This window comes from Hippocampus guttulatus, chromosome 8 (genome assembly GCF_054856545.1).
Source record: "Hippocampus guttulatus isolate MCC_2025c chromosome 8, RoL_Hgut_1.0, whole genome shotgun sequence".
Lineage (NCBI taxonomy): Eukaryota > Metazoa > Chordata > Actinopteri > Syngnathiformes > Syngnathidae > Hippocampus > Hippocampus guttulatus.
Window position 1 is genome coordinate 3132275 of NC_141268.1, and position 27825 is coordinate 3160099.

Here is a 27825-nt window from a genome sequence, read left to right on the forward strand (position 1 = left end):
CCAAGTGCATTTCCCTGGTTTTGTTGGACAGAAAAAGATTGAAATTTCAATTATTGTTTGTTTTATCAAACATAAGTATCCCAATATGACTTTGTCCTTGCTCCAATAGTGTACTGTGATGGTAGTTTTCTCTTGAACAGAAACAGCAAATTCAACAGAACTTAAACATGCTACAGGGAAACTACAACGAAATGTTTCACGGCCTTCGACAAGTGCCTGTAGGTCTGTCATTCACAGGACTTTCTGTTTTGTGCCAAGAGCGTCATCCCTCTTTATTAGGATCCTATTAAGTGATGCCTCATTGCCAGCTGCTTCTTCCTGGAGTAAACACTTAAATAGCAGCCTGTGCCGATGGGGCCGATTTTTGAGAGGAAAAGAGACTGTATTTTTTTTTCTCAATCAGTGCTAAGTTGTATGGGTGTTGTTGAATTGGATCAGAGAACCCTTTATACAAATAAAGATTTGTTTGCCAGCTCCTTCCTGCTTCTGCTTCACTCATCCACTCGTACTGCTCTTTTTCAGCAATGGTATACCAGTACAATGAACCTCATCGGAACATGGCTGACGGACCGCATGGACCTGCAACTGCATGTCTATCAGTTGAAGATTCTCATCAGAATTGTTAAGGTGACAACTCCATTTGAGATTTTCAGTCAACTTAATAAAGGAAGTTTCCAATAAATTAATATCAACGTCTGTTGAAGGTGAATGAGGCTTTGTTCATTTGAATCTATTGGCCTCACGGCAACATTTAACGATGTGTAGAATGAGTCTGATTGCCTGCATTGGGAGGCTTTGTCGATAAATGGTGCTACTACGATTAAGATACAGTGAAACTCCTCTAGAACGAAACCTACATGGGCGAATATACCCCCTAATGTGAAAAAATCTTCATGCATTAACACCATTCCCATTCTACTGCCCCCCATAGGACGAAAAAAATCCCTGTTGCGTTATACGAAATCATTTTCTCTGCTCCAGCCTCGCGAAGACATTCACTACAATGAAGTCTAATCCAACAGCGACCTCTACTGCTTCGTTCGGAATCGGCAACAGCAACTACCACGCTGGTTTACATAGTGAACGATGTTTATTTCGGTCACAGCTGCGAATTTCCTGAACGCAAAATACTCATAGCTGCCCTGCCATTGGCTTACCGAGCATCATCCTGGCCTCCGATTGGCCAAGAGGGACCTCAACTATCTATGTGTGTAGATACTGTAGTTAGATCCGTGGAAGATAGAGTGGAATGCATCCGATTAGCTGCTCAGAGTAAATTGCTTATGGCTTGACGGACATTCAAATAAACTAACGTTTCCTCGTATTACAAGTAAAGCATTTTCCTCGAAAATGCTTTACTTGTTATCATGCTAAAAACCTTACGCTAACTGAAGCGCAAATGAGAGAGAAGCGCTCCAGTTAGCGTAAGGTTTTTAGCCTTCGAGAGCTAACTATGGCCATCGAGGACTACGAAGCGTAGTAAGCTGGCTTAGAAGTTCATTGTATGACATTAGCTGAGCAACGCTGTCTTGGGTGGCGATCGAGGGGAGGTCGAGTTACAGACAGTGAGATGGTGGAAAGAAAAGCCACCGGGTCCAAGAAGTATTTGTTATTGTTAGATTCAGACGAGCATGGACATTGCGTTGAAAAAATGGCTACAAAACGGACCTTTGGATGTCAAGCAGCTAAGACAAGAAGAGCTCTGATGCTGGAAGAGAGGATAAAATTGATCAAAATGAAAGACGGAGCAAGCAAAATAAAAGACATTATCCAAGAAATTGATGTAAGTGAAAGTGAATGCTGATCGTAAATTTCGCAAATTCTTTCCCTTTTTTCCTTTCTACACTGACAATATGAAGTGTCAAATAAGTGTGTGCTCATACTTACATTATGCACTACTGTATTGAAATAAAAATAAAGAGTACACATTCGATTGTGTGTGCGTGTTTACATCTGAGATCAAATTTGCTACAGTGAAAAACCCCCTGAACATGATTTCGTTGTCGAGGAGTTTCACTGTAGCTGCAAACTGTGCCCCGCCTAATTATCAAGGTATACTGACAGGCAGGTTCCAAGACTGCTTTCTTAACCCTTTCTCTCTGCAACAACAAAGTTACGTAACGAAGGACGTTCTTCCAGTAAACTGCAAAGGAAGTCGGGAGTATTTGGACAAATCAATTATTGTATCTTACAAGTGATTGTCAAGTGAAACAGTAATTTGAGACAAAAAATAAAATATAAAGGGGCTGTCTGGACTCGATGGAACTTGTAATTCCTGATCATGCTGGAACAATGCCAACAAAAATGGTGAGCGGGCACTGCTCGAATCCTCATTACCAGAAAAGAGCTAGGAAGAAGTCTCTGCACCCTTTTCATCTGAGAGACTGTTTACTGTTTAAAGTTAAGTCAACTTTATGTTGTGCCACTACACAGCAGGCACATTTGGAGCAGGTCTTCCGCCTCACACATTAAAGGAAACGAATTGTTTACCCTTGCGTGAACAAGCGCAATGGTGGCAGACGAAATGAAAAACTCCTGAGGAAGAAACCATGATCAGAACAGAGACTCAGGGCTCTGCTGACAACGTCAGGAGAAAGATACCCTTGCAGAAAAGCACTGGCTACTGAAAAAGCGGAAGCCAGCCCCAAAAATGTCATCACAATAATATATTCTGTGCAACCCCCACTTGTCTAAACACGGCATCCTGATTAAGATTGCCTTTGTGGAATATGAATTCAGGAGCAAAATCCACCCGTTTTTAGCAGTGTCAGGGGGCAGCCATTTTGCCACTTGGCTGTTGACTGAAAATGACATCACATTTACTCAGGGCTCAGCAAACAACAAATCACAGCTCTGCTCGCCAACGTCATCTGACCAAACTCAGAAAACAGGTGAGGCATAAGTGGTCGTTACCTGAGCCATTAAATACTGTGATGTCATTTTCAATCGACAGCAAGTGGCAAAATGGCCGCCCCCTGTGGATAAAAGTGGTTGGAATTTGCTGCTTAATTCATTTTTAACAAATGCAATTTTAATCAAAATGCTGTTTAGAATAGAACGTATTGTAATGACAATTTTGGGGTTGACTTCTTTATTCAAATATGTCCTCTCCTATGACATCTTTCAGGCTATTTATCTCACCCCTGACAGGTAGTGTATGTAAGAGTGCATGCTGGCCAGTGGGATGATTTCAAAAAATATACAACGATGATGAAAACAATAATGCGTTCACTGAATTGATTTTCATAATGATTCAGAGGATTCAATTCCCAGTGTGACTATATTTCTGAATGGAATGCCTCTATGATGACATCCACTACACAAGTCCGCAGACCACTACACAAGTCCGCCTGCACCTTGATCCAGCACGCCCCTGACACTTGTGAGGATAAGCAGACTGGACAATGGATGGATGGGTTTATTTGATAGGGACAGATACAAAAACAAACTGTAACACAACAGTGGTTGTTTTAAAGTGCTCTATAAATACAGTTGAGTTGAATAAAAAGCAACGATAAAAACAAAATGATGAAACACATGTAGCCTTAAACTTGAGTGTACTGCTGCTTCTGGCTCATCCATAATTTTGTGCGCTTTTTAAACAAGCCTAATCTTACCAAATATTTTAATTAGCCAGGGAAAAATTCCACAGATTGGCTCTTCTCGAAGAGAATGCAGCCATGGTCAATTCTGTCAGGTTCCGGTGAGAACCGGTGAAAAAGAGATCCCACAAACGTAGACAAGTTTAAGATGACAAATGAGATTTATTACATACAATTAATAGTGACAAAGTACAACAAAAGCCTCTGGCTACAAAGAGCGAGGATAAAACCAAAATCAACACAAAACACTTGCAAACGGCAAGGATATCAAAATACACGACACCGAGCATGACCGGAAAACAATACATGCATGTGAAGTTAAAACACGATGACTAGAGAGCTATGAAACATAAGCATAAGAGTCTAGATAATCGAACACTTGTTTCCAAAGTAGTGAGCAACAATGGCTTGCCGTTGCCAAAGTCCTTTTAGATTCCCGTGATTGCAATGCGCCGTTGGCACGGCTCTAGGGGAACGCCCCCGACTCAACTTAGGCACTGAAATGGGAAAAAGAAAAACAGAAAACCAAACGTCAACAGGTCTGAGAGTAAAACCATGACAAATCCATTCTTTCTAAAGGCCACCTGACAGTTTCCATTTGTGGCCGCTGGAGTGGTACTTTTTCTCAGCTCTGCAGCCGGACCACATTAACCCTCAGAGAAAAAGTGGACTTGATGTTGTGTCTTGAAATAAATACATCAACCTAAGAACGCCCAATTATAAACATGTGCAGTACTGTATGTCCTGTTTAAAATGCGTGTAATACTGTTTCTCGTGTGTTTGATTTTTAGAAAAAGTACCGTGACTTCCGCCTTCAAGGGGTTCTGGACTCCACATTAAACAGTAAGATGTATGAGACTGTTCGAAATCGTCTGACCTTAGAAGAAGCCACCGCGTCAGTGAGGGAAGGAGGGATGCAAGGCATTTCGATGAAGGACAGTGACGAAGAGACCAGCGATAACTAAATCGAGATGGCAACAAAAAATGTCACAGCAGGTTCAGCAATATGCTGCCTAAAACACACACAGCCTTCCTCCGGTCAAAAGCGACTGGCCCAATGATTAACATCACTTGCTGTTCGTGGTTTTTGTTCTTTGTTCATGTAAGAGTTTATTGTTTACGTCAGAATTGATACAAATGAAATGCACCGTGTGTGAAATACTTGCGAGATGTAGGCCAATTATTCAAGTCCTTGCCTAGGCTTAAGATTGAATTCACCACAAGATAATATTAATACAGCAGTGACGAAAAAATATTAGTCAAATGTAAATGTCAGCAGCAAAAGGCCAACTGGCAAAGACTCTGTTGTATTCAAGTGTATTGAAGTATTGTGTCAGTGTCAAAAATCCAAACTGTTATTAAATTGTCACTGATTAATATTGTTCTCGCTTCACTGATAATGGCACTGGTAAAAATGGATACTCATAATAATTTAACATCAAATCTGCAGAACGTATTTGAAATTCTTGTTTAGTTCTTGTTTTCTCTACTTAACTTCCAAATGTTCTCATGCAATATGTTATGACTTTTTTTCCCCCAATACTGGAGACTAAGCAGTGAAGGCAGCTACTGCATGTTATATCCCTTAAGGGAGGAAGTGAGAATTATGTCACTTGTCTTTTTATTCTTACAAATCCACAGACTTTATCAGCACAAAAGAACAGTGTATGATGTATTTCATGTTGTTGGCCGTTTTATCACAACATACCAAAATGTCTTCACTCCTGACACAAGCCTCATTCACTTCCTGTATGTCGTCTCTTAAGCTTCCTCTTCAATCAGCCAGCAAGCAGCCTGGCACTAAAGTTCCAGATTGTACCACATTGGCCGCGACAAATTTATGGTACTGTACATGAGACTGTTCTCTACATGAACTTCCACAACCAGTCTCTTTGTCGTGGTTTTCCATAACAAGCATAGAATAACTGTGAAACATGCTGCAAACATACATGAATCAAAGACACGCTGTGTTTCTGTATAGTGATGACACAAGAGATCTCATGATGGTAGATGAGAGAGGCTGTAATCTGGTAGGTGGCAGTGCCCAGGTTAGGGAAAGGCATTTGATTCAAGCTCCTTGATTGGCTACAGAAAAATGATCAATTCATTATTCAACTACTTAATGTTTTGATGCATAGCATTGTCATTGTGGAGGTCTGCGGATGTTGCTCATGTTCACAGAACTGATGCTGTTTAGTTTTGTTTATCACAGCTTAATTTACCGTATTTTCACGACCATTCGGCGCACCGTGTTGTTGGGCGCAGTCTCAGTAAGGGGTGCTATTGCTGTATTTGACACATACACAAAACGCACTGTATTATTGGGCGCAGCCAGGCATGGTAAAACATACGCCACCTTAAACATACGGCATGCATGCACGCACGCTAAAAACACGTTTATAAAAAGGCAACGGAAGCAAAACTGAGTTCGGTTGTACTTTATTTAGCCATTTTACAATGTACTCACGTTTTTCTCTTCACCTCCTACACGCTCACCCTTCACTCACTGGCGACAGGTACCTGCTAGGGGCGTGCCTTTAGCGTCCTCTTACACGCCCACCCTTCACCTCATTGGCGACTGGTACCTGCTAGGGACGTGCCTTTAGCGTCCTCTGACACGCCCACCCTTCACTCATTGGCGGATGTCCGCATGGCTGTCGTCACTCACTCCGCCTTTCTCTATATAAACAGCGTGTCGGCCAGAGGTGCTCTCAGTCAGGCTTTGGAACTCGGCGCATACACTAGACGCTCCGCATTATAAGGCGTCCTTTCCATTTTGGAGAAAATTTAAGACTTTTAATGGCGCCTTATAGTCGTGAAAATACGGTAGTTTAGTTTAAACCACCAAATACAAACGGCAATTCTATTGACGTTGGGAGAGTATGTATAAAACAAACAAAAACAGAACACAATGATTTGCAAATCCTTTTCAACCGATATTCACCCCAAAAACAAGATATTTCATGTTTAAGTTGATTATACCTTTGTTAAAAAAAAAGGTCAAGTTTTGGAGGTGAAATTCTATCCCATTCTTGCTTGATCTGAAACTTAAGTTCCTCGTCAGTCGAGGGTGTCCGTTGTCATATTATGTGCTTCACAATGCACATGTTCGATTAGAAACAGGTGTGGACTGCTCTTTTACAATGAAGACATGATGTTGTAACACATGCATATCCTTGTTAAAATAAGCAGGGCGGTCCCTGAAATAGACTTTGCTATTGCTTGCAGCATAAGTTGCAATTTCAGCATTATTGGTGCATTCGCAGATGTGCAAGTTATCCATGCCATGGGCACTAACACCCCAATCCAAATGGTCCTTTTCCTCTTTGAATATGACATCCATGATTTCCAAAACCAAGTGGAAATGTGAACTTGTCAGACCATAACATATCATTTTCTACTGCTTATTCGAGGTTGGGTCGCGGAGGCAGTAGCTTTAGCAGGGAAGCCCAGACTTCCAGGGCCCTCCTGCCGGTGGGACATGCCCGAAACACCTGACCATGATGGCATCCAGGAGGCATCCTAATCAGATGCCCGAGCCACCTCATCTGGCTCCTCTCGATGTGGAGGGGAGGCGGTTCCCCTACCGGATGATCGAGCTTCTCACCTTATCTCTAAGGGAGAGCCCGGACACCCTGCGGAGGAAACTCGAGCTTCGTGTTTCGGCTCAGCTCCTTCTTCACCATAATATACCGATACAGAGTCTGCCTGTTGATCTCCTGCTCCCTCCTGCCCTCACTCGTGAACAAGACCCCAAGATACTTAAACTCCGACACTTGGGGCAAGATCTCATCCCCAACCCGGAGGGGGCACTCCACCCTTTTCCAACTGAGGACCATTGTCTCAGATTTGGAAGTGCTGATTTTCATCCCAACCGCTTCACACTTGGCTGTGAACTGCTCCAGTGAGAGTTGGGGATCACGGCTTGAAGAAGCCTTCAGTTTCACATCATCTGCAAAAAGCAGAGAATGCAATACTGAGGCCACCAAAGCGGACCCCCTCATTGCCTTACCGCGCCTAGAAATTCTGTCCATAAAGGTTATGAACAGAATCGGTGACAAAGGGCAGCCTTGGCGGAGTCCACCCCTCACTCGATACAGATCCGATTTACTGCCAGCAATGCGGTCCAAACTCTGACATCGGTGATACAGGGACCGAACAGCCCGTATCAGGGGGCTCGGTATGCCAAACCCCGAGGGAGACAGTCGAACGCCTTCACCAAGTCCACAAAACACATGTAGACTGGTTGGGTAAACTCTCCTTTTCCACGGATGGGATGAAAACCACATTGTTCCTCCTGAATCCGAGATTCAACCTCCCGTTGGACCCTCCATTCCAGTACCCCCGAATACATGTAACCAGGGATGTTGAGGAGTGTGATTCCTCTGCAGTTGGAACACACCCTCCAATCCCACTTCTTGAAAAGAGGGACCACCACCCCAGTCTGCCAATCCATGTGATGTTTTAGAGGCATGTGAACCTGGACATCCCCACAACATCCAGAGTCTTTAAGAACTCGGGGCAGATCTCATCCACACCTGGGGCTTTGCCACCAAGGAGCTTTTTGACCACCTCAGTTACTTCAGCCTCAGAGATAGGAGAACCCACCTCAGAGTCTCCAGGCTATTTTTCCTCATTGGAAAATGTGTCGATGGAATTGAGGAGGTCTTCTAAGTATTTTCCCCACTGACTCATCATGTCCCGAGTCAAGGTCAGCAGCACCCCATCTCCACTATACACAGTGTTAATGGTGCACTGCTGCCTGAGGCACCAGATGATGGACCAGAATTTCCTCAAAGTCGTTCGGAAGTCGTTTTCCATGGCCTCTCCAAACTCCTCCCAAGCCCGTCCGGGTTTTTGCGTCAGCGACTGCTGAAGCTGCATTCCGCTTAGCCAACAGATACCTGTCAGCTGCCTCTGGCGTCCTACAGTCCAAAAAGACCCGATAGGACTCTTTCTTCACATTGAGAGCGTCCCTGACCGTCGGTGTCCACCAGCTGGTTTGGGGATTGCCGCCACGACAGGCACCTTGCGGCCACCGCAAAGTGGTCGGTGTACACTCGTCGGGCCACACCACACATTTGCACTTTGCATCAGTTGATACAGTATATGGCTTTCGCTCTGCATGGTAGAATTTTAACTTGCATTTACAAATGGAGCAATAAATTGTGGCACCTTTCAGCTATACTCCTTTAACTGTATACCCAGTCATGCCAGTCACATGTTTATGTTGAACCTGTTCAACTGTGAAATGCTCCAAACCTTTGGGGTTTTTTTGTTTTTTTTAACACTTTCCTAGACTTTTGTTCCCCCTGTCCCAGCTGTTTTGGAACGTGCTCAAGGCATAAAATTCAAAATGAGAGAATATTTGCAAAACAGCGTTGGTTTGAACATTAAATATATTGTCTTTTTACATATTCTATAAGTTGAGAAGGATTTGCAAATTGTTTTATTCTGTTTTTATTTACCTTTTTGCACATCTCTCACATTCATTGAAATTGGGGCTCATAGTGGAGACTCACTTAACAGCACCTCTGCGAGTGGCAGCAAAGTAGTTCACTACAACTTCCCTTAATTCTTTGAAGACACAATAAATCAGGTCCACACAACCAACTGATTTCTTGTTGAACAATCGCTGATTATTCCCATTCCAAGGGCCAGGGACATACTCTATTCAATACCGACTATCTCAGAATAACACCTCAAAGTCATTCTTTGATTGATAATAGTGGCGTATGGTAAAATTCAGGTGGGCAACCAAATTGGTAATAGCGGGGCTAAACTCAAATTGTTAATAGAAATATAGTATAAACGTTGACATTTGTTCCATTCAAGCAAGGACATTTTTTTCAGAAATGGAGGCATATTTATTTACTCATGCAGTTAAATTTGCTATATTCTGACAGAGATAAAAGTTATACATTATTTAGTTAAGGGAAATACTGTGTACAGATCATTTATGGTAATTTAATTCAAACTTCAAATCAGTTTATTTAAATGGCAAAAGCTGTTTCATTGGAAAGGTTTGTGCATTCCCATTTTAAAAATGTCAGATTTTTCTTGCTGTAGAAAGCAACACATATCACCTGATTTTGGTCTCTCGCGAAAACCGCTGCCATATCCCTGTCATTTGTTAAATAAGATTTTATTTGCTTTTATGATACCGACCTGTTCTCATTTTTTTTCTGTTTAATTTCCAACCAAATAGTTTGTCGTCGTTGCTGTTGTTGTTTTGGTAAGTGTACATCCTTTCAGTTAGTCTTTGTACATTACATCACAAACCTTTTTATGTGCCCTTCTTTTCAAAATGGATGGGAAGTTTTTCCGAATGGCCAACGAGAAGTGGTGTGTTTCTGTATTTTACTTCTGTGAGCGTTACTTTCCTGTAAAAGTGCTGCATGGTAATCGGTATTCACTTTTCCAAATGATCTTGCTCCATGATGTGAAGTTACCGATTTGTTTTTGTCGAGCTTCTGACACTAGGCAAAGTGCATAGATAACAAGAGCATTAGAATAAAGGTGAATTGCCAAAATATTTTTTTTGCCCCGGTTGTTGTTTTTTTCAGTGCGTGCACGGACTGCATTTAAAACCACAAGTAGAATATTGTGTAAATGTTGTTTGGTTATGATTGTATTTTATTCCAAGGAGCACTTTTCACGCTGTGGCAGTTGACTGCAAAAAATAAAAAAATTAAATACATATGTTAATACGCTGCTCTGGCCTCTGCCCCACCCTCGGGCATCATTTTCTTAAGAAAAAAATCTGAGATTAATGTGGATTAAAGCATCATCTTGAGAGTTGATATTACCGTCCAGAAGGAGATTGAAAGAATTGCCAGAGCTCAAATGACCAAAATCAAATCAAGGGCCCAAGATGGAAGCTAAAACCAAAGTCAAGGGGATTAGTTATCATATAGTCCCAAATTAAAATAAGAAAGGATGGTTTAAATGATTTTTCTTGTGGGGCTCAGGGGGACAATAATCTTCCTCGGTCAAGACGAGATAAAAACACAATTTTGTATCTTGCAACACGTCAAAATGTGGAATGACTGTATTGATCCCACCAATAAATTCTCACACAACCAACCCCCCCCCCCCCGCCGCCCACACACACACACACACACACACAATTTTTGTCCTCTGCAGTATTGTCCTTTTTAAGCAGCAATTCAAACCAGTAGGAGTGATTTGCCAAAATATTTTTATTGCAAACTATTGTCAAACATGGCTAAAAAGGTTCTTGAGAAAATTAATAAGAGGGGACTTTGTTAATATTTCTCATAACAATTGTGAGGATATCATTTCAAATTTCACCCAAAAAAACAATGATTGATATTAAAATGTATTGAACCTTTTCCAAAATCTTTTTTTCAACATGCAGTGGATCACATTGACCCGTTTGCATGGTGTACAGAAGCAATCTTACACGAACTGTACAATGACAGAACATACACTCAATAATTATTTTCACTCAATTCAGAAATGTTCTCATGTCTCTTGAGAGGGGTCGCTTAAAACCAATAAATAATGTTGTGTGCTCCTGACAGTCCGAGATTTTTATCTTATTTTATTTTATTTTCAAGAATGAATTGAACAGACATTCTTGTGTGATGAAAAATAAAACAAAAGACGGGAAGGGGTCCTTTCAGTGGTGCATGCTTTTGACCCTGGGTGATTATTATGTTTTTTTCCCTCCATATATTTTGCCAGTGAGGATAATGAACAGTGAGCATCCCGCATTCCCGTCTAATCAACATTGAGCACGAGTTGCTGCGGACAGAATACTCTTCATTTAATATCCCCGTGAATATCCAGACATGATTGGGCAATTGTTAGCGAGGGATGACACCAGGGTGGATTAATGGGCCCAGATATTTACAGCAGCACAAGCTGAGCTTCTTTCCCCTTTCAATTCCAATCATGCAGAGAAATTGAAAATGATAACTTGATCAAAATCGAGGGATCTCCAACTGACCAGCATAGGCGGACACGGTGACGAGTCTGACATGCTGCAGCTGTACTCGGGAGTCCTGCTGTAATATGGATACGCAAACAAGACATTGCGACAAATTGCCACATGGAGAAACTAATGACAACAGACAAATAAAAAGTGCCCGTGTGCAGAGTATCCAACAGCTGAAATAAACAGGTTTGTGATTTGTTCTTCAAAATGCATATTTCATTTCGAAAGCTTTTCGCAAAGTTCTTAAAGGTAAACAACAGCAATTTACAGCAGGAAAAGGTTATTTTTGTAACGCTGTTTTGCGTGCCAGAAAGTGTCAACCTTGACAACCATTTGAGAGGGCAGGTAGATGTCAGATCCTTTTAATAAAAGCAGTGCGCAAAGCCTCTTATGTTTCAATGCACCAAAACCTTTTTATAATGGCCTTAAGAGCGGACAACAAGTCCACTGATTAATTTTAGATATTTTCCATGAAAAGAGTAGCTTATACTTCAAAACAATCTCACACAATATTCAGACAAGACCGAAGAGCGGATTGGGTCATAACTCAAGCGATGAATGTCATAGGACTGTTTGTCCCTTTTCATGGACCTTTACAGTTAAATCCCATATGGGGGGATCAACATTATCACCGTTTTACTGAGGCCGCTATGATTGTTAGATGCGTGTCAAAGGTCACCCCCTTCTGCTGGTGGCACATTTGACCGTACCTCTCCTTTCACATCTGTCTCACTCATCGGATTGTTTAAAATAACGAGTTTGCCGGTTTGATTGATAGCCACATGCCTGCATAAAAATGGAAGGACGAAAGGCCCACCTACAAATTCGCGAACTTTTTGAAACATGCTAAAGTCAGTCAAGAAAGCAATTTTATATGGTTTGTATTGCCTAGTTTCTAGTACATGTTAACAGCTTTCTGTTAAAGGTGTGAAGGACAATAGTTTTTTTTTTTTTTGGGTGGTCAACAGCCTTCGATCTCACAGCTCTGCACTTACCAGCAGCCGAATCCCATCTCCACATTCAGAACCAAAAAAAGAAGAAACTGTCGTAAGGTGACCTTTTTTCAAACAGTTACTTGAGGATCATGAATGTGATGTCCTCATAAATGAGCCATAGAGCACAAGTGGAAGAAACAATTCTTGCCTCTAAAATTGAATTCTCTTTAGTCACAGCAGTGTTTTGAAGAAAAATTGGGTTATTGTTTTTTGTATATTTGTATGTTTGAAGATAGCAAAAAGTTCTAAAGTATAGCCTCCCTTCTCACTGTCCACCTTCACCTTTTTGAACTAACCTTGTGGCCCATGTCAAATGTCATTTTGGGTATTCTATTTTTTTGTCATGTCACGGGCCACTGAAAAATGGATGGTGGGTCACAAATGGCCCCCGTTCGATAGTTTGGACACCACTAGCCTAGTAAATAACGCTGCAGTGCATCCAACCGTTTTCTTTGTTTTGTTTTGTTTTTTTGCTGTCGCTCTCATTGAAATATCCATCAGTCCATCCATTTTCTGATCCGCTTGTCCACAGAAGTGGAGCCTATCCCAGCTGTCTTCGGGTAATAGGCGGAGGACACCCTGAACCGTTTGCCAGCCAATCGCAGGGCACACAGAGACGAACAACCATCTGCGCTCACACTCACACCTAGGGACAATTTAGAGTGTTCAATCAGACTACCATTCATGTTTTTGGAATGTGGGAGGAAACTGAAGTACCCGGAGAAAACCCACGCTTGCGCGGGGAGAACATGCAAACCTCACACAGGAAGGCCATAGCTGGAATCGAAGCCTGAACTTCTGCACTGTGAGGCCAACGCGCTAACCAATAGACCACCGGGCCACCTCCATTGAAACAAACAAACAAAAGAAAAAAATCTTCTGAATTTATTCAAGGTTTCGCTGAACCCAAAGACTGCCCAAAGCCTCTTGTCTTCACATGAGTCACGATGGAGCCAGAGGCGTTTGGACATAAATGTGCACACGCACAAACACACACCTGTTATGATTGAATATAATTGCACAGAAGCAAGTGAGGTGCTTCATTTATTCCTTCACTCATGCGGAAATAAAACCAAGTATGTCATGGTCTTTAACATTCAACATTTGCCCTTGGCACGCATATTTCAAAAAGTAAATGTACTATTCATCAGTAACTATAATGGTCAAGCTGCCATTGAGACTAAGACGAACGACTCTTTTACCTTTGAGAATATTTTCATTGCGGATCCAAATCGGCTGTGCAAATACCTTGGATCGCCACTAATCCACGTTCTGTGTAACTCTGCCATCACCTGGAAAAAATCAGCTTGGGTTAATAATGTATCAAGTACTTTTCCCTGCCGTCAATTCGTACAGAAATTGCAAAGTGGCAATAGGAACTAAAGTGGATATGTGGTAAAACTGTTGTCCAAATGCTGGGTTTTTCAGATCCCCCCCCACCCCCCAAAAAAATGAGATCAAGAGAAATCATTCCAAAATGGTTTCCATTCAATTGTTGGGACCTGAAACGTGTACAAGATTAAATCTTCTCCCGAGAAGAATTAAAAATAACTGAAACGATGTGGTTGCATAAATGTGCACACGCTCTTTCGACCGGAAATGTGGCTGTGTTCAGAATTAAGAAATCCAATTCAAACTCATGTTAAATATGAGTCAGCACACCGATGTCACCATTCAAAAATGGCCTCTGATTTACGACCAAATAGTGATCTCCATTTTTTTTTCCAGCAGATGCTTGAAGGTCTTGTGCTAACAGTGACTGCTACTTCAAACTGTTCACAATTCCCTCCACCACTTCCCTCTGAAGAAAAAGAAAAGCTCAGTGTTGGCTTCATTGGACCATAAATCACTTCCCCATGTGTGTTAGGGAGGATTTCAAGTGTGTCTTTTTTTTGTTTGCTTGTTTTGCAAGTTAATAATTCCATCTTGCCACCCCACCCCATAGCCCTTTTTGAATTTTGGAAGGTCATCCATTTTGGGGAAATGTATATTCTCCACTTGATGATTGTCATTTTTTTTAATGACGAGAAAATTTGAGTGACAAAATCCCTTGGATGCTGTGGTGGGAGCTGTCCGCAAACTATGGCCAATGTGATAGAACTCAATTTATCGACTATACTATAATTCCATGAGTAACAAATTTCCAATTGTCTGATCAAAAATATTTGCGCTTGAGATTATGAAGCGTGATGTTATATATTGTATTTTACAAATAACGTCAGAGTAGAGGAGCAACTTTTTCGTGTTCCCTTTTTTGACGGTGTTTCTGAATTTATCACAACGTGTAAAAGCTTAAAGGTTGAATGGATGACAGATACTTAATCTGTGAGCGTTTGTTTTTGATGACAGAAATGAGCCACTGTCCTGGATCTGTGTGAAGGGGAGGTGTGAGCTGGATGCGGTATTCAGATATCAGGTCAAAACATGATAGAATTAAATCTCTGCTGAAGAACTGAGACTTGGACTGATAAAAGGACTTCGAAATGTAGTCAAGCGCTCACAGAATGATATCGTATCACCTTGAGATAGCAGATGTTAGTTTTGCCCACAGTCCTTGCAAAAGACTTTGTCATCGCAGCGGTAGCCCTAAAGAGGAATTATACTAAATAAATGTTGGGACAAATGACCACTGTGATAGACTACGTGACAGAAAATCAACCAGTTCAAATAACAGAATCAAACTTGTTTTTTCCCCGGGGCAATTTGTTGCAAGGCAGAAATTGTGTCAAAATGTGGCCCATTAGCTGTCTGAATTGTCATCTAGAAGCCATGGGTAGTGCATGCTCCGAAGAAGAAGCAGAGAGAATACGATATTTGATGGACCGGTACATGAAATTAATCATGCAGAGCTGAAATTTTCCTTCTTCATTCAACTCAATAACGCTAACGACCACAACGAGAGGGTACACTAATTCCATCGCTTTAACTCTTTTCTTCACTCACTTCCTGATGACACAGTATGGGGGGTTAAATACTTTGCTCAAGAAGACATTGGTACTCCCTTGACCGGTCGCTAGCCAATCGCAAGGCATGTGAAGTCAGAGTAAAAAGTCAAATTTGTGGCAGTTTTATTTTGAAAGTTTTTTTATTGGATGCACACACATGGATGGTAGCACAAGCGAGGTAGTGAGCAGGAGCTACAACTTGTGTCTGAAGTTTTGCCAACTTAGAAAAGTTTTCACTCTATTTGTCAACTTTTGCAACCCCTCTGAAAAGAAATTACCAAAAAGGAAACGTGGGATTTTTTTTTTTTTTTTAATCACCCAAGTGGTTGGCAACATTTTCTTCCTCTGATCATGAACTATGGGTCATGACCGAAAGAACGAGAAGCGGCCGAAATGAGTTTTCACCCTGCGGAGAAACTCATTTCTCCGCAGGGTGTCCGGGCTCTCCCTTAGAGAGAAGGTGAAAAGCTCGGCCATCCGGGAGGGGCTCAGAGTCGAGCCACTTCTCCTCCACGTCAAGAGGAGCCAGATGAGGTGGCTCGGGCATCTGATTAGGATGCCCCCTGGACGCCTCCCTGGTGAGGTGTCCCGGGCATGTTCCACTGGCAGGAGGCCCCGGGGACGACCCAGGACACACTGGAAAGACAAAGTTTCTCCAGTTGGTCTGGGAACGCCTCGGGATCCCCCAGGAAGAGCTGGAACAAGTGGGGAGAGGGAAGTCTGGGCTTCCCTGTTAAAGCCGTTGCCCCCGCGATCCAACCCCATATAAGCAGTAGAGAATGAATGGATGGATGGAGGGCTGGTAACATTTGATTGATTTTATGATTTTATGTCCTGTTTTTATATAATATCTCGTTTACTAATTTTTACATTGTATTTTCTTATTGTCTGTACAGTGTCCTTGGGTGGCATGAAAGGCGCTTTTAAATAAAAATGCATTATTTCCTGCACAGTGGAGGGAAGAGTGGCCAGAAACCATAGTACCTGGAGAATCCCACACAAGCAAGAGGAGCACATGCACACTCCACACAGGTTTGTATATGACCCCAAACACACGACAACAAACATGAATAGCGTTAACCACCCACCCAAAAAAAACTTGCCGTCATTTATTCTACCCTTTGCAAAAAGTCAACTCGGGAAAAATCCGAACCGAAACTCACTCAGAGTTTAAGGGAGAACACGAAGAATCCATACAGAACGCAAATACTTCAGGAGATACCGAACTGAGTTCACTGCAGGTGGTTATGCCACAAACTGGCACCGAGAACGGGTTAGGGAACCAACTTACCCTAACATGCTGATGAGCGACAGGTGAGTAATTAGCAGGCGAGCCCCAGGTGTGAGATGCTGAGCACCCTGGCGGAGGAGGCTAACTGGCTGGCCCCTCTCGACAGCCCCCAACATCAGAAGTGAGAGGTAGATGAGCTGACCACTTGGCTTACGTGCCGCTACACATATGGGGAAGTACTAAAAGGGTAGGGGTGAAAATATAAAATTACATGACAAATGTATCCTTACATTTTTGCTATGGAATCATTACTCTTAATTGAATAAGAAATGCAGATAGTGGACCATATGAATACCAGCACAATGTAAAGAAATTTGTGAGGCACTGGTCCCGATGGCCATGAAGCAAACGCTGCTGCATTGTGATGTGCTAATATCTGAGAGTAGTATCAATTAATGTAGGTGTAATACATTCAAAGAGAGTAAAATCTCTCGCGACTCACACGTTCTGGTCTCATTTCCTCAAATTTAAGTCAGTGAAAGTTGTCACCATGGCTGCAACGTGTGAGGACAACTGTCTGTGATTTCCTGTGATGAGACGTGCGGACCACAGTTTGGAGCATTATCAGCTTAATGTTTCATCATCAGTATTCAACAGCAATTACGACTGAAAAGACAGCCATTTGAATTCACTTCAAGTGAACATAGACATCATTGAACATGATTAAAATGTGGTAAACTGACATTTTTTTCCCTCTTCTTCTCTAAAATTTTCTCTCTCCCTAATCTGATGGGATAAGCTACAATGCACCCTGTGTTCATGTCCCTAGCCCGTACAAATACCGGGATTTCTGGCGTTTCAAGGAGAGTCAGATGTCAGTTATCTTTAATAAATTGCTGCACAAGAAGTACAAAAACTGTCCACACGACAACCCTACCCCATAATTTTGTCCATTTTATACAGCCACTTGTCCCACAAATTTATTATATACTGTGTATATATATATATATATGGGCGGCCCGGTAGGCGAGTGGTTTGCGCGTCGACCTCACAGTGCAGAGGTACCGGGTTCAATTCCAGCTCCGGCCTCCCTGTGTGGAGTTTGCATGTTCTCCCCGGGCCTGCGTGGGTTTTCTCCGGGTGCTCCGGTTTCCTCCCACATTCCAAAAACATGCATGGCAGGCTGATTGGACGCTCTAAATTGTCCCTAGGTGTGAGTGTGGGCGTGGATGGTTGTTTGTCTCTGTGTGCCCTGCGATTGGCTGGCAACTGATTCAGGGTGTCCCCCGCCTACTGCCCGAAGACGGCTGGGATAGGCTCCAGCACCCCCCGCGACCCTAGTGAGGATCAAGCGGTTCGGAAAATGGATGGATATATATATATATATATTAGAGCTGTCAGTTTAGCGCTTTGTCTGTTTTGCCAGCCACGGCAGTGTGAGACACCGAAAACGGATACTTAAAGAGTTTATGAATGGAAAGTTTACTTTGAAAAGGTTGCCAGATTACTCCACTGACAAGACCAAAGTTACCTGTATCATACAGGTATACGATGTATGCCACTGACGCTATTACTACTTGTTTGGAACTATTTTGTGTGGAAGGTTACAGCGTTCCGTGTCCATATAAATAGAGCGGGTGGAGCTTCTCTGTGTTCGTCTGACAGTGACGGTGCGCTGCAGTGGTAGCGACCTAGCGAAAATAAAACGTCTCCAGTGTTGTCATCGAACCAAGTGTAGTCATCCGAAATGATGTCTACACCAAACCGTAGAAAGACTTCCGCGCAAGAAGGACCAACACAATCAACATAGCCTGACTGCTGTGTTCAAAGCAAACTTGAGAAAAACGAAGTATGCAACCATGGCTTAAATCCACTATAGGCAGAGTACTAGTTTACCTTATATGTGCACTTTATCATGTTATATTGCTCTGTTTTGAGTCCATAAAAAGAGCTGTTAAAGCAGCTGTTTGACAAAATATTTTTTTCACTGTTGTTGATGGACAGTAATATTGTGTGAGAGATTGTGTGTGAATAACTGCTCCAAGTGAAAAATGTTCATGTAAAATTGAAAATTGAAATTGTTATTTCAGTAAATATTTGCATTTTGCACATAGAAAACTGATTCATGATTCCATGTTGATGAGAGCATTAAAATGGGGAAAAATAGGACAAAAAATATAAAGGGAAATTCAGAAACGATAAAAAATGCGTGAGTAATCACGATTAATTTTTTAGTTCATTTGAGTTGATTATGACAGTTGCATTTTTAATTAGATGAAATATTTTAATCGTTTGACAGCTCTAATATATATATATATCGATAGATATATAAAATGCCAAGGCAGCATGTGTGACTCTCCCCTAGTGATGAGACATTTTGCCAGCCGAAACGCGTGGTCTTTGCATGCCTGTAGGCAAACAACAAGCCTCGCCTTCAATTAATGCTTGAGCTAATTGCTGTTAAAGCTGAACATGGGGGTCTGAGTTAAAGCAACAGGATCAATGTTTATTGTGCGGATCAACCACTGGTTGCGCCTGAATAAACTTAAATGACAGGGTTGTTTTTTTTTGGCTACATTTACATTTGAGAAGCACCCAGACAACAGGCACTAATTCTTCCATGCTGAGGTGCAGGTGGAAGACAAAACAAAGCCAGGACGTATTTAAAGATTATTAACAGGAAAAAAAGTGTCGGGGGACGAAAACATGCTGGGTTAAGTATGCCACTAAGTCTGGAGAACCGAGGGAAAACTTCACCTTCTCCCATGTTTGAAAGTGGAAGAGGATAGATTTTGTTGCATGTCTGATTGTCGGTCAAACCTTTTCAAATCTGCGGAAAATACAGGAAGCTAAATAACTCACTGTACAAGAGTGAAATTTTGACATTCCATTTGACAGGCCCCACCAAATGAACCTCAGTCATCAGATATTTCTTGAGTGATGTCCAAATGTGATGTCATGATTGATTGCGTGTTTCAGTGTGTGTGTGTTTTTTTTATTGTGCACTATAAAAAAAAAATTCATTAATTGAATGAACTCAAAATTTCAAGGCAAAAAGCTTTGTGAAAATTTCGAGTTAGGTCATTTAATAATAATAATAATCATAATAATACATTTTATTTGTGGGCGCCTTTCTAAGCACTCAATAACACCTTACAACAAGCAGTTAAAAACACAAATACATCATCTTCAGTATTGCTTTTGTGAAAGCTGGCTTTCCTGCACACACAACAATAAGAATTTACATATCCGTGTATTGAACTCGAAATTATAAATAAATAAAAATTCAGCAAATTGATTTGGAACAAACAACTCACTTACTTTTTTTTTTCTTCGCAGTGCTATCTATGCACTCACTTTCCATATCTCAATCGAATGTAAAATGCTGTCACGGATACAATGCCAGGCAGGGGTTCGGCATGATTTCACTCGATTGCTCTTCAAATTAACGAAAACACCTGACTCACAACTCACAGAAAATAATTGGTTTATTTTTTATTTTTTTTATGGCAAAGTAAATTACTTACAATTTAAAGCAAGTTGACTGCTTCCATATTTTCAAAATATGTTGCTCTGTCTGTTTTCATAATCATGCAATCATGGCTCATCTGAGTTCACATATTGCTGTTAACGCAACCAAACAAGTCAACCTCAAACCTGTCGACCAAATGTCTGTAATATTTGGTAGTGTGGTGGTATCCCACACTGCAATAATATACAGTATGTGACATCAAATGTATAAATAGAAATGTAAATACAGCAAATGAACATTTGGGGGCTTGTTGTAGTTGTTTTTTTTTTTTGTTTGTTTGTTTTTTTTGCTGGACATGGGTCATAACGATGACTTATATCCTCGGCACTCCTCATCCTCGGCACGACACTGTCGTCATCCTTACTCAGTTCAGGTTTCTGGGAGCGCCTGTGCTCAAATGGCCTGCAATGTGAACACATGAATTGTACTCGGTCTTTGTAGCTCTTTGTTATTACGACACAACACTGGGGATTCCAGCAAACTTCTTGCAGGCCTCTTTAAGGAAATAAAGACATCCCTTTTGATATCCCTTGTCTACTTCTTTTCTGCTTGCCGCTCTTTAATCCGGCCCTGCATTTCTGGAAGAAGAGAACACATAACGAGGTTCACGCAGTGCTTTAGTAGCAAAAAGTGAAAGAACTTTGTGGGCTTTTTCCTTCCATCTCTTTCCCTCCCTGTCTGAAAATGGCCTCTTTTGAATAGGGAGAAGGAGGAATTTGGTTTAATAGGATCCAAGGGGAGTTCCTGCTCTTGAACAGGTGGAAATATTGAAAGAGCACGTTCGGATCCTTGAATCCAGCATGTGTTAAACAAATTGGAGTGTCACGTGACATGGAGCAGGTGAGCGCATGTTTGCTTGTTTGATGATTGCGTATGTAGATAATTGAAGACCATTTAAATAAGCTCATATTTATGTTATAAAGGATTTAGTTTATCTAAAGCATTAATCTGTGGATAGGATTTGAGGGCGGGTCGATGGAAGTGGGCGTCTCACTGTCACACATTTAAGAGTTGGGGTGCCAGCTGATGTCACTACGCGGAGACCGTAATCGACTGGGGCGGTGCTCATGCCAACATGACACAGAGAGCACTCGCCTCTTTTTTTCCACACCCATCTGACCATTAAAGAGGCTAACTCAGATCGTACTTCATCCAGTCTCCAGGAGCTTAGATTGCAACTTTTCTTTTCTTTTTTTTTCTTTTTTTTTTTTGGTCCTCTTCCCAACTCGTCTTCCTCGTCGCCCTAACGAGTAATTTGTGTGCACTAGTTAATGAGCATTAATCCAACACGCCTGGATGCCATTGTTGCAGCGGGGCTGCCATTTGAATGCAAATGCATGAAGCGGGCGGCAGCAAGGTGCTTATTAAACTGATGTGTGCTCCTGTCTTTTCTGCTGGAAGCACAAGTGAGTGAAAAGGCAACTCCAAGAAGCAAGTCGGATATTGCGAGAGGAATTGCGAGCCTATAAATTGCGTTCCGCTACAACGAGGACGAAAACTTCCCAGCAAATGTCAAGCGCCGGCTCTCTGGGGACGGTGATGTCCTGCGGAAGGACCGGACCTTCCGCGGCTCCCAAGACTCTCGCCTTCTCAATAGACCGAATCATGTCCAAGAGCTCGGAGCCGAAAATGAGCGCGGAGGAGCGGTCGGAGAGTAAGAAGCTGCTCGGGCTCTGCTCCCCGATCCCTTGCATGATTCCGCTGCAGCCTTTCGGCTACGACCTCCAGGCCAAGGCCCTGATGAACTACTCGGAGCTTTGGAGAGCGAGTCTCAGGGGAGGCTTTTGCGGCTCCGCGAGCGCGCCGTGCAAGGGAAGCTGTGGCGTGTGCGCTAAAATAGACTCCGGGTTGAAGCAGCCCGTGTTGACGACGGGAAACAGGGTCGTGAAACCGCAGGTGATCCACCAGGCTGTGGCGATGCCAAGTGGCGGCTCTCTCTATTATCTCAACTACCTGGATTCTGCCTATCCTCAGTCGGACTTTCTGGCGGGCCACTGGGTGAACAGCCCACACGCTCAGGCCTCCATCTCCGCTCACCACAGACTTTTCCTCTTGGAAAATGCCAAACTAGCCGCGGGGGCTGACAAGATTCCCACCCATCAGTATCCTCACAAGGAGCACCTTCCAGGGCAGCTGGATCAGATCGTGAAAGAGAACCACAATGTGAGCGGCGAAAAGAACGGCTTCAAGACTCATAAACTGAGCAGCAGCAGCACTGGAGACGGAAAGCCTAAAAATTTCACGTGTGAAGTGTGTGGAAAGGTAATCGAAATGTGACCATTTTTAAAAGAATGAAAAATACAACGAAATCTCAGCGTAGTGACATTTATTTGTAACTACATTGAAACCAAAAAAGCAAAAATTTTGATTGGCGTCACAAATGATTGAGTGAATAATTGTATAGGGTCGCCGGTAACAAAAAAAAACAATTCTCAATTCCACAGGTTTTTAATGCTCACTACAATCTGACCAGACATATGCCGGTGCACACGGGGGCCCGTCCCTTCGTGTGTAAAGTGTGCGGGAAAGGGTTCCGACAGGCCAGCACCTTGTGCAGGCACAAGATCATCCACACACAAGTGAGAAGAGTGGCAATCACACACATAAACGTGCCTAGAGATGTTTTTTCCTGCCAAAACGTTAATCTTTAATTTACTGCCCTTCAAAGGAAAAACCACATAAATGCAACCAGTGCGGAAAAGCGTTCAACAGAAGCTCCACGTTGAACACACACGTTCGGATCCACGCCGGGTACAAACCTTTCGTGTGCGAGTTCTGCGGCAAAGGATTCCATCAAAAAGGTAAGTACAGTAACGGGTTTTAACGGATTCCATAAAGCGTGAATTTCACCAAACGTTAATATCCGCTACAGATTAAGTCGTCCCCACTTGTTTTTTTTTTTTTTTGTCGTTGTGTTTCGTTTGTTTGTTTGTTTCACGCGTGCTTTTAAATCATATCTGGGTTGCTTATGGGTTGAATCATAAAGGAAAAAAAAGGCCCTCATGGACATCATTACGTGATGTTATAAATTCAATAGCGGTTAACTCAATTTTGAAAATATTTCCATTCTTTTTCGTCGTTCTGTATCTGATGGTTTTAGTCAGTCATAATCCATCACGGAGGGGGAATTTACGAAGAGATCTTATTGCCCATTTTTATATAAACATGCAAACGCGTAAGTCAATTAATTATTTGAATACATTTATTATTATTATTATTATTATATTATTGGTATTCGTTTTATTATTATTATCATCATCATCATTATTATTATTATGAGATAGTAGGTCCTGATAATGGGTGGATAGAAGGTTGGATGGATTATATTAGTCGTATTTGTTATTGTTGTTGGAGTAGCAGTAGTGTTATAATTACTACGACTTAATTGGTACTTAGTCCTTTCACGGTGAATAAAATATCTATCTGTTTATCTATCGAATTTTTTGGGGGTGGAGGGTGCGGATGGGGGGGAGGGTGAAAGTAATGAAAAGAGAAATAGTTGTAGGCCCACAGATGAGCATGAAACCATCAGTGGAAATAGGACATGTCACTTTACACTGACTAATTCCCCCTTCAAGATGGCAGCATTTGCTCTGGGTCAACTGCTAGACCTCAGCAAAGTTGGGAATCTACGCTATGTTTCCACTTGTCACCACACTTGATTTTGACAAAGTTTGACAACTTCTTGACTTCAACGCACAATCGCAGATTAATGAAGTTTGGTCAGTGAATCGGAGCGGCTCTATAACTTCACAATGAACTGCTGACCTTGGTGGGCGAAACAGAAAACGGGGCCTCTTTATGCTCACTTTTTGGAAGCGCAGTACGCAATAGCCTGTCACTTTCACTCTGATGTCACCATCACCGTAATTTACCTGTTAGCATTTTTACAAGGAAAGTTAACGGATTGTACATTCGTTTGATGTTTTGTCTAATCAAATTTAACTATTATAATTTAATTTCAGAATTATATCAACAAAAATATTAACTGAACGATATTTGCAATTCAAACGCATATCTGTTCAGTGCTTTGGAAAATATTTTTGATAAATGCTTAATATGTCTTGACACGCACTCATGCACACCCACTTGGACATGCACACACTCCTGTGTGAGGTCTGCAATATTTTTTTTTGCAATAATTCAATATGTTTTGACAAACCATTTTCGCTTGCATGTTTGCTTTTTTCCTAATTATGATAAAAAAAATATATATATATCTAGATGACACAACTATGTTGCCGAGATATTTCTTCACTAAAGCTCATGATACTTCGGAATGTATGGCCCTTTATTTTTTTTTCTGCCATTGACAGGAAACACAATAAGGTCTTATTCTTTGTTCTTGCGTGCCTCCCCCTCAAGGTAATTACAAGAACCACAAACTGACTCACAGTGGGGAGAAGCAGTACAAGTGCTCCATTTGCAACAAGGCCTTCCATCAGATCTACAACTTGACCTTCCACATGCACACACACAATGACAAGAAGCCGTTCACCTGTGCCACCTGTGGGAAGGGCTTCTGCCGTAACTTTGACCTGAAGAAACACATCAGAAAACTGCATGACAGCTTCTCTTCCGCCACAGATAGAGAAGCCAGAGAGCTCCAGAGCTGAATCAATCCCCTAAATCTCCATATGCGTTGCAACCAGGCTATGCGAGGCCTCAAACAGACTGCCTTATGCTCTACATGTGTCACCAAGATTAACAGATATGAATGGTCCAGAAAGAAGGTGGAAACCGTTCAGAGTCATACACTCGATCATGTTCAGTCAAGTCAAATAGCCAACTTCAAGAAAATAAAGACTTTTTTTTTCTGTCAAGAAACCCGTTGTCTGATGCCTGTTATAAGCATCACACAGGAAGAGGAATGATTAAATTGTACATATAGGGAAATGTTATTTAAGAGATGAATAATTTGAGGTGCACCTCTTTATGTTGTACATTTCACTGAATTCGTTCATGTTCATGCATAAGTTCTAAGTTATAATAATGAATGTTTGAGCCACGTTGTTTCCATTATTGAAAAGCTTGAAAATAAAACTTGAAAAGATGCAGCTTCAAAGTCTTTCATGATGTGACTACGCATTGAGAATCATGGAGGGAACAAAATAAGCATTTTAATTCATGTTTGGGTCCGTTTGATTAAAAAATATATCGATAAAAAACTTGAATGAATGATATGCATGGGATGAAAAGAAACTTTTCATGTGTGTGGTTTTTTTTCTTGTACTTTTACAATAGCACCTAATTGCAATTCTGTTTCAATAGCATACTTGGAAAAATAAAAAGAAACTATTGTGATTTTAAAGGTACACGGAGAAGTGAGAGTACTGTAATCGTGAAGTGTTCTTTAAAGTCACATCGACACCGTCTCTTCCACTGTGCTCTGAGGCCACTTTGCCTCAACATTTATTGACAGACACGATCTCACTAATACCACATTTACACTTGACTCGGGCGTAATGTCGCAAATGGTCCAAAATAACATGGACTCTTGAAAACGAATTACATTAAGCAGCTAAACGGCCTCTGGGGCTTGATGGCGGAGAGTGAATGCATGTGGCGGGCTTGGGTTCAGCACATCATCAGAACCGAAGATAATGGAGCACTCAGGCGCAGCTCTTCATCTGGACCTCTGCGTTAATAGACCACAAGTTATTCTCCGCACGGCTCCAAGAACAATATTATCCCTGCACACATTCTGTTGAGAGGTAGGTCCGTGCTCCCAAATGGAGATCTTTCTATTAACAGCCAATTAGTGCTCAGGCAGCCCGACCACGGCCGCTATTGTACTGACTGAATACTCACTTGGCTAATGTGACTATAACATATACTCTGCTCACCACCTGTCTGCACCTGTCTGTCAAACCATCTTTGAGATGCTGCATCTCCCCCCCCCCTTTTTTTTTTTTTAAATATCCGAATGCTTATCCTCGCGAGGGTCCAGGCGTGCTGAAGCCTATCCCAGCTGTGGACAATCTATATCAGGGGTGCCCATTAGGTCGATCCTGATCTACCGGTAGATGTAAGACAGGTCCCAAGTAGATCCGAGGAGTGTCGAGGAGAAAAAAAACAAACAACCATTTGTGTGTCTTTGTACATGTTAGTAATATATTTTTTGTGTTAATATACACTGCGCCCTAATCATCTTATCAGTCTCATTTTCACTAAAAAATATTTAAAAAATAAAATGAAGCAGGTAAATCTTAAATTTACGGTGGCGCGTGATTACAACCAGAAGTTGTTAGCGCTCAGCAGTTTGCAATTGCAGCTTGTGATCAGAGCTGTTGCGCAAAGAATAGGAATCTAGGAGGGCCCAGGGAAACACTTTAAAACGGTACGTGTGAGCTACGATAGTTAACATGCTGCAAAAGTGCGTCGCATGCCTCCGTTTCAGGCTGTTTCTCATCATGGCGTGCGCGCGTGTGTGTGTGTGTGTGCGTGTGTGTGTGTGTGTGTGTGTGTGTGTGTGTGTGTGTGTGTGTGTATGTGTGTGTGCGCCGGTAAGGGTAGATCCCGGGAGGTTAGTTGATCGAAAAGTAGATCTTCGATCCAAAAAGTTTGGGCACCCCTGATCTATATAATACATACTACAGATGAATGCATCGACACTCTCATGACTTGAAATCCAGGAACCCCCCCCCCCCCACACACACACACACACACACTTCTTGTGGGTGTCACAAAGCCTGGTTAATAATGAGTTTAAAATGTCCAAGTCCTGAACGATTTGGCTATGGAAGTGTTGACATTTTGCATGGCAGTAGACTGGTTGTTGGGGAGATGCTGGCCTGTTTTCTGAGTACTGATGGGCAAGGGACAAACCCCCTGCGAGGCAACTGAGAGGCGCGACACATGCTCCTCTAACACTCTGACTCTTGCCTGTGGGAAGAGCTTCTTTGTGGTGTATTTCAATCAAGTAATACACGTCTGGAAGTGAAATTCCCCCCCTCAACAACATGAATAAAATCAAGATGTAAGAAACAGAAATGAGAATTATAAGATGCAGCTGTTATTCTAATTCGAGCCGGTTTCTTCGGAGAGATGGGGGCTGAAAAGCTTTCAATTAACGAGTTGCACTGCGAACCACGTCGCTGTTATTTGAAAGGCGGTTTCTCTTCACTTCGATTCAAAGCAACGCGTGGGGCGACAGGACGCTCTTTTCACACGCACACACAGAGCGCCGGCCGCACTTTGCGTGCGCACAAGGCAAACGTCTTTATGGCTGCGGGACACGGACAACATGGGAGCAGTAAACAACCAGGTTGCCCCCCCCCCCCCCCCCCCGCCTGCACTCCCCCACCCCCCTCCCACACCTCTTCAACATCTGAGCAACTGCATCAGCATCCACAAACACGTTAATTGACGAACCGGGCCTTTAATTACTGCGCGCCCAAGCGAAGGAGATTAAGCGCGCTGGAGAGCGAGGCACCGCGCGTTAATCAGCTGTCAACAACATGAGGACATCTTTCTTTGGCTCCCCGCGCCACTGCGGGATCACCGGGGATTGAGGCAATTTACTGGCCACAATGGAACTCGTTTGAGACAGGAAGA

The 27825-nt window shown here is 42.2% G+C and overlaps 2 protein-coding genes across 6 annotated transcripts in view; both read left to right on the forward strand.

Moving 5' to 3' along the window:
- The window catches only part of cadpsa (Ca2+-dependent activator protein for secretion a), a 185742-nt gene extending 175605 nt beyond the window's left edge, over window positions 1-10137 (forward strand). For all 5 annotated transcript variants that reach the window (XM_086116892.1, XM_086116893.1, XM_086116894.1 and 2 more), the window contains 2 exons: window positions 523-627; window positions 4394-10137. In XM_086116892.1, coding sequence (XP_085973018.1) covers window positions 523-627; window positions 4394-4567 — 279 coding nt within the window. In that variant the 3' untranslated portion in view covers window positions 4568-10137. The remainder of the gene's footprint in view (window positions 1-522; window positions 628-4393) is intronic.
- Window positions 10138-21310: 11173 nt separating this feature from the next.
- On the forward strand, window positions 21311-25325 carry fezf2 (FEZ family zinc finger 2). The gene is made up of 4 exons (XM_086118847.1): window positions 21311-22530; window positions 22713-22847; window positions 22937-23069; window positions 24634-25325. Exons 1-4 carry the CDS (start codon window positions 21778-21780, stop codon window positions 24882-24884), a joined length of 1272 nt encoding a protein of 423 aa, XP_085974973.1. The 5' UTR covers window positions 21311-21777; the 3' UTR covers window positions 24885-25325.
- The last annotated feature ends 2500 nt before the right edge of the window (window positions 25326-27825 follow it).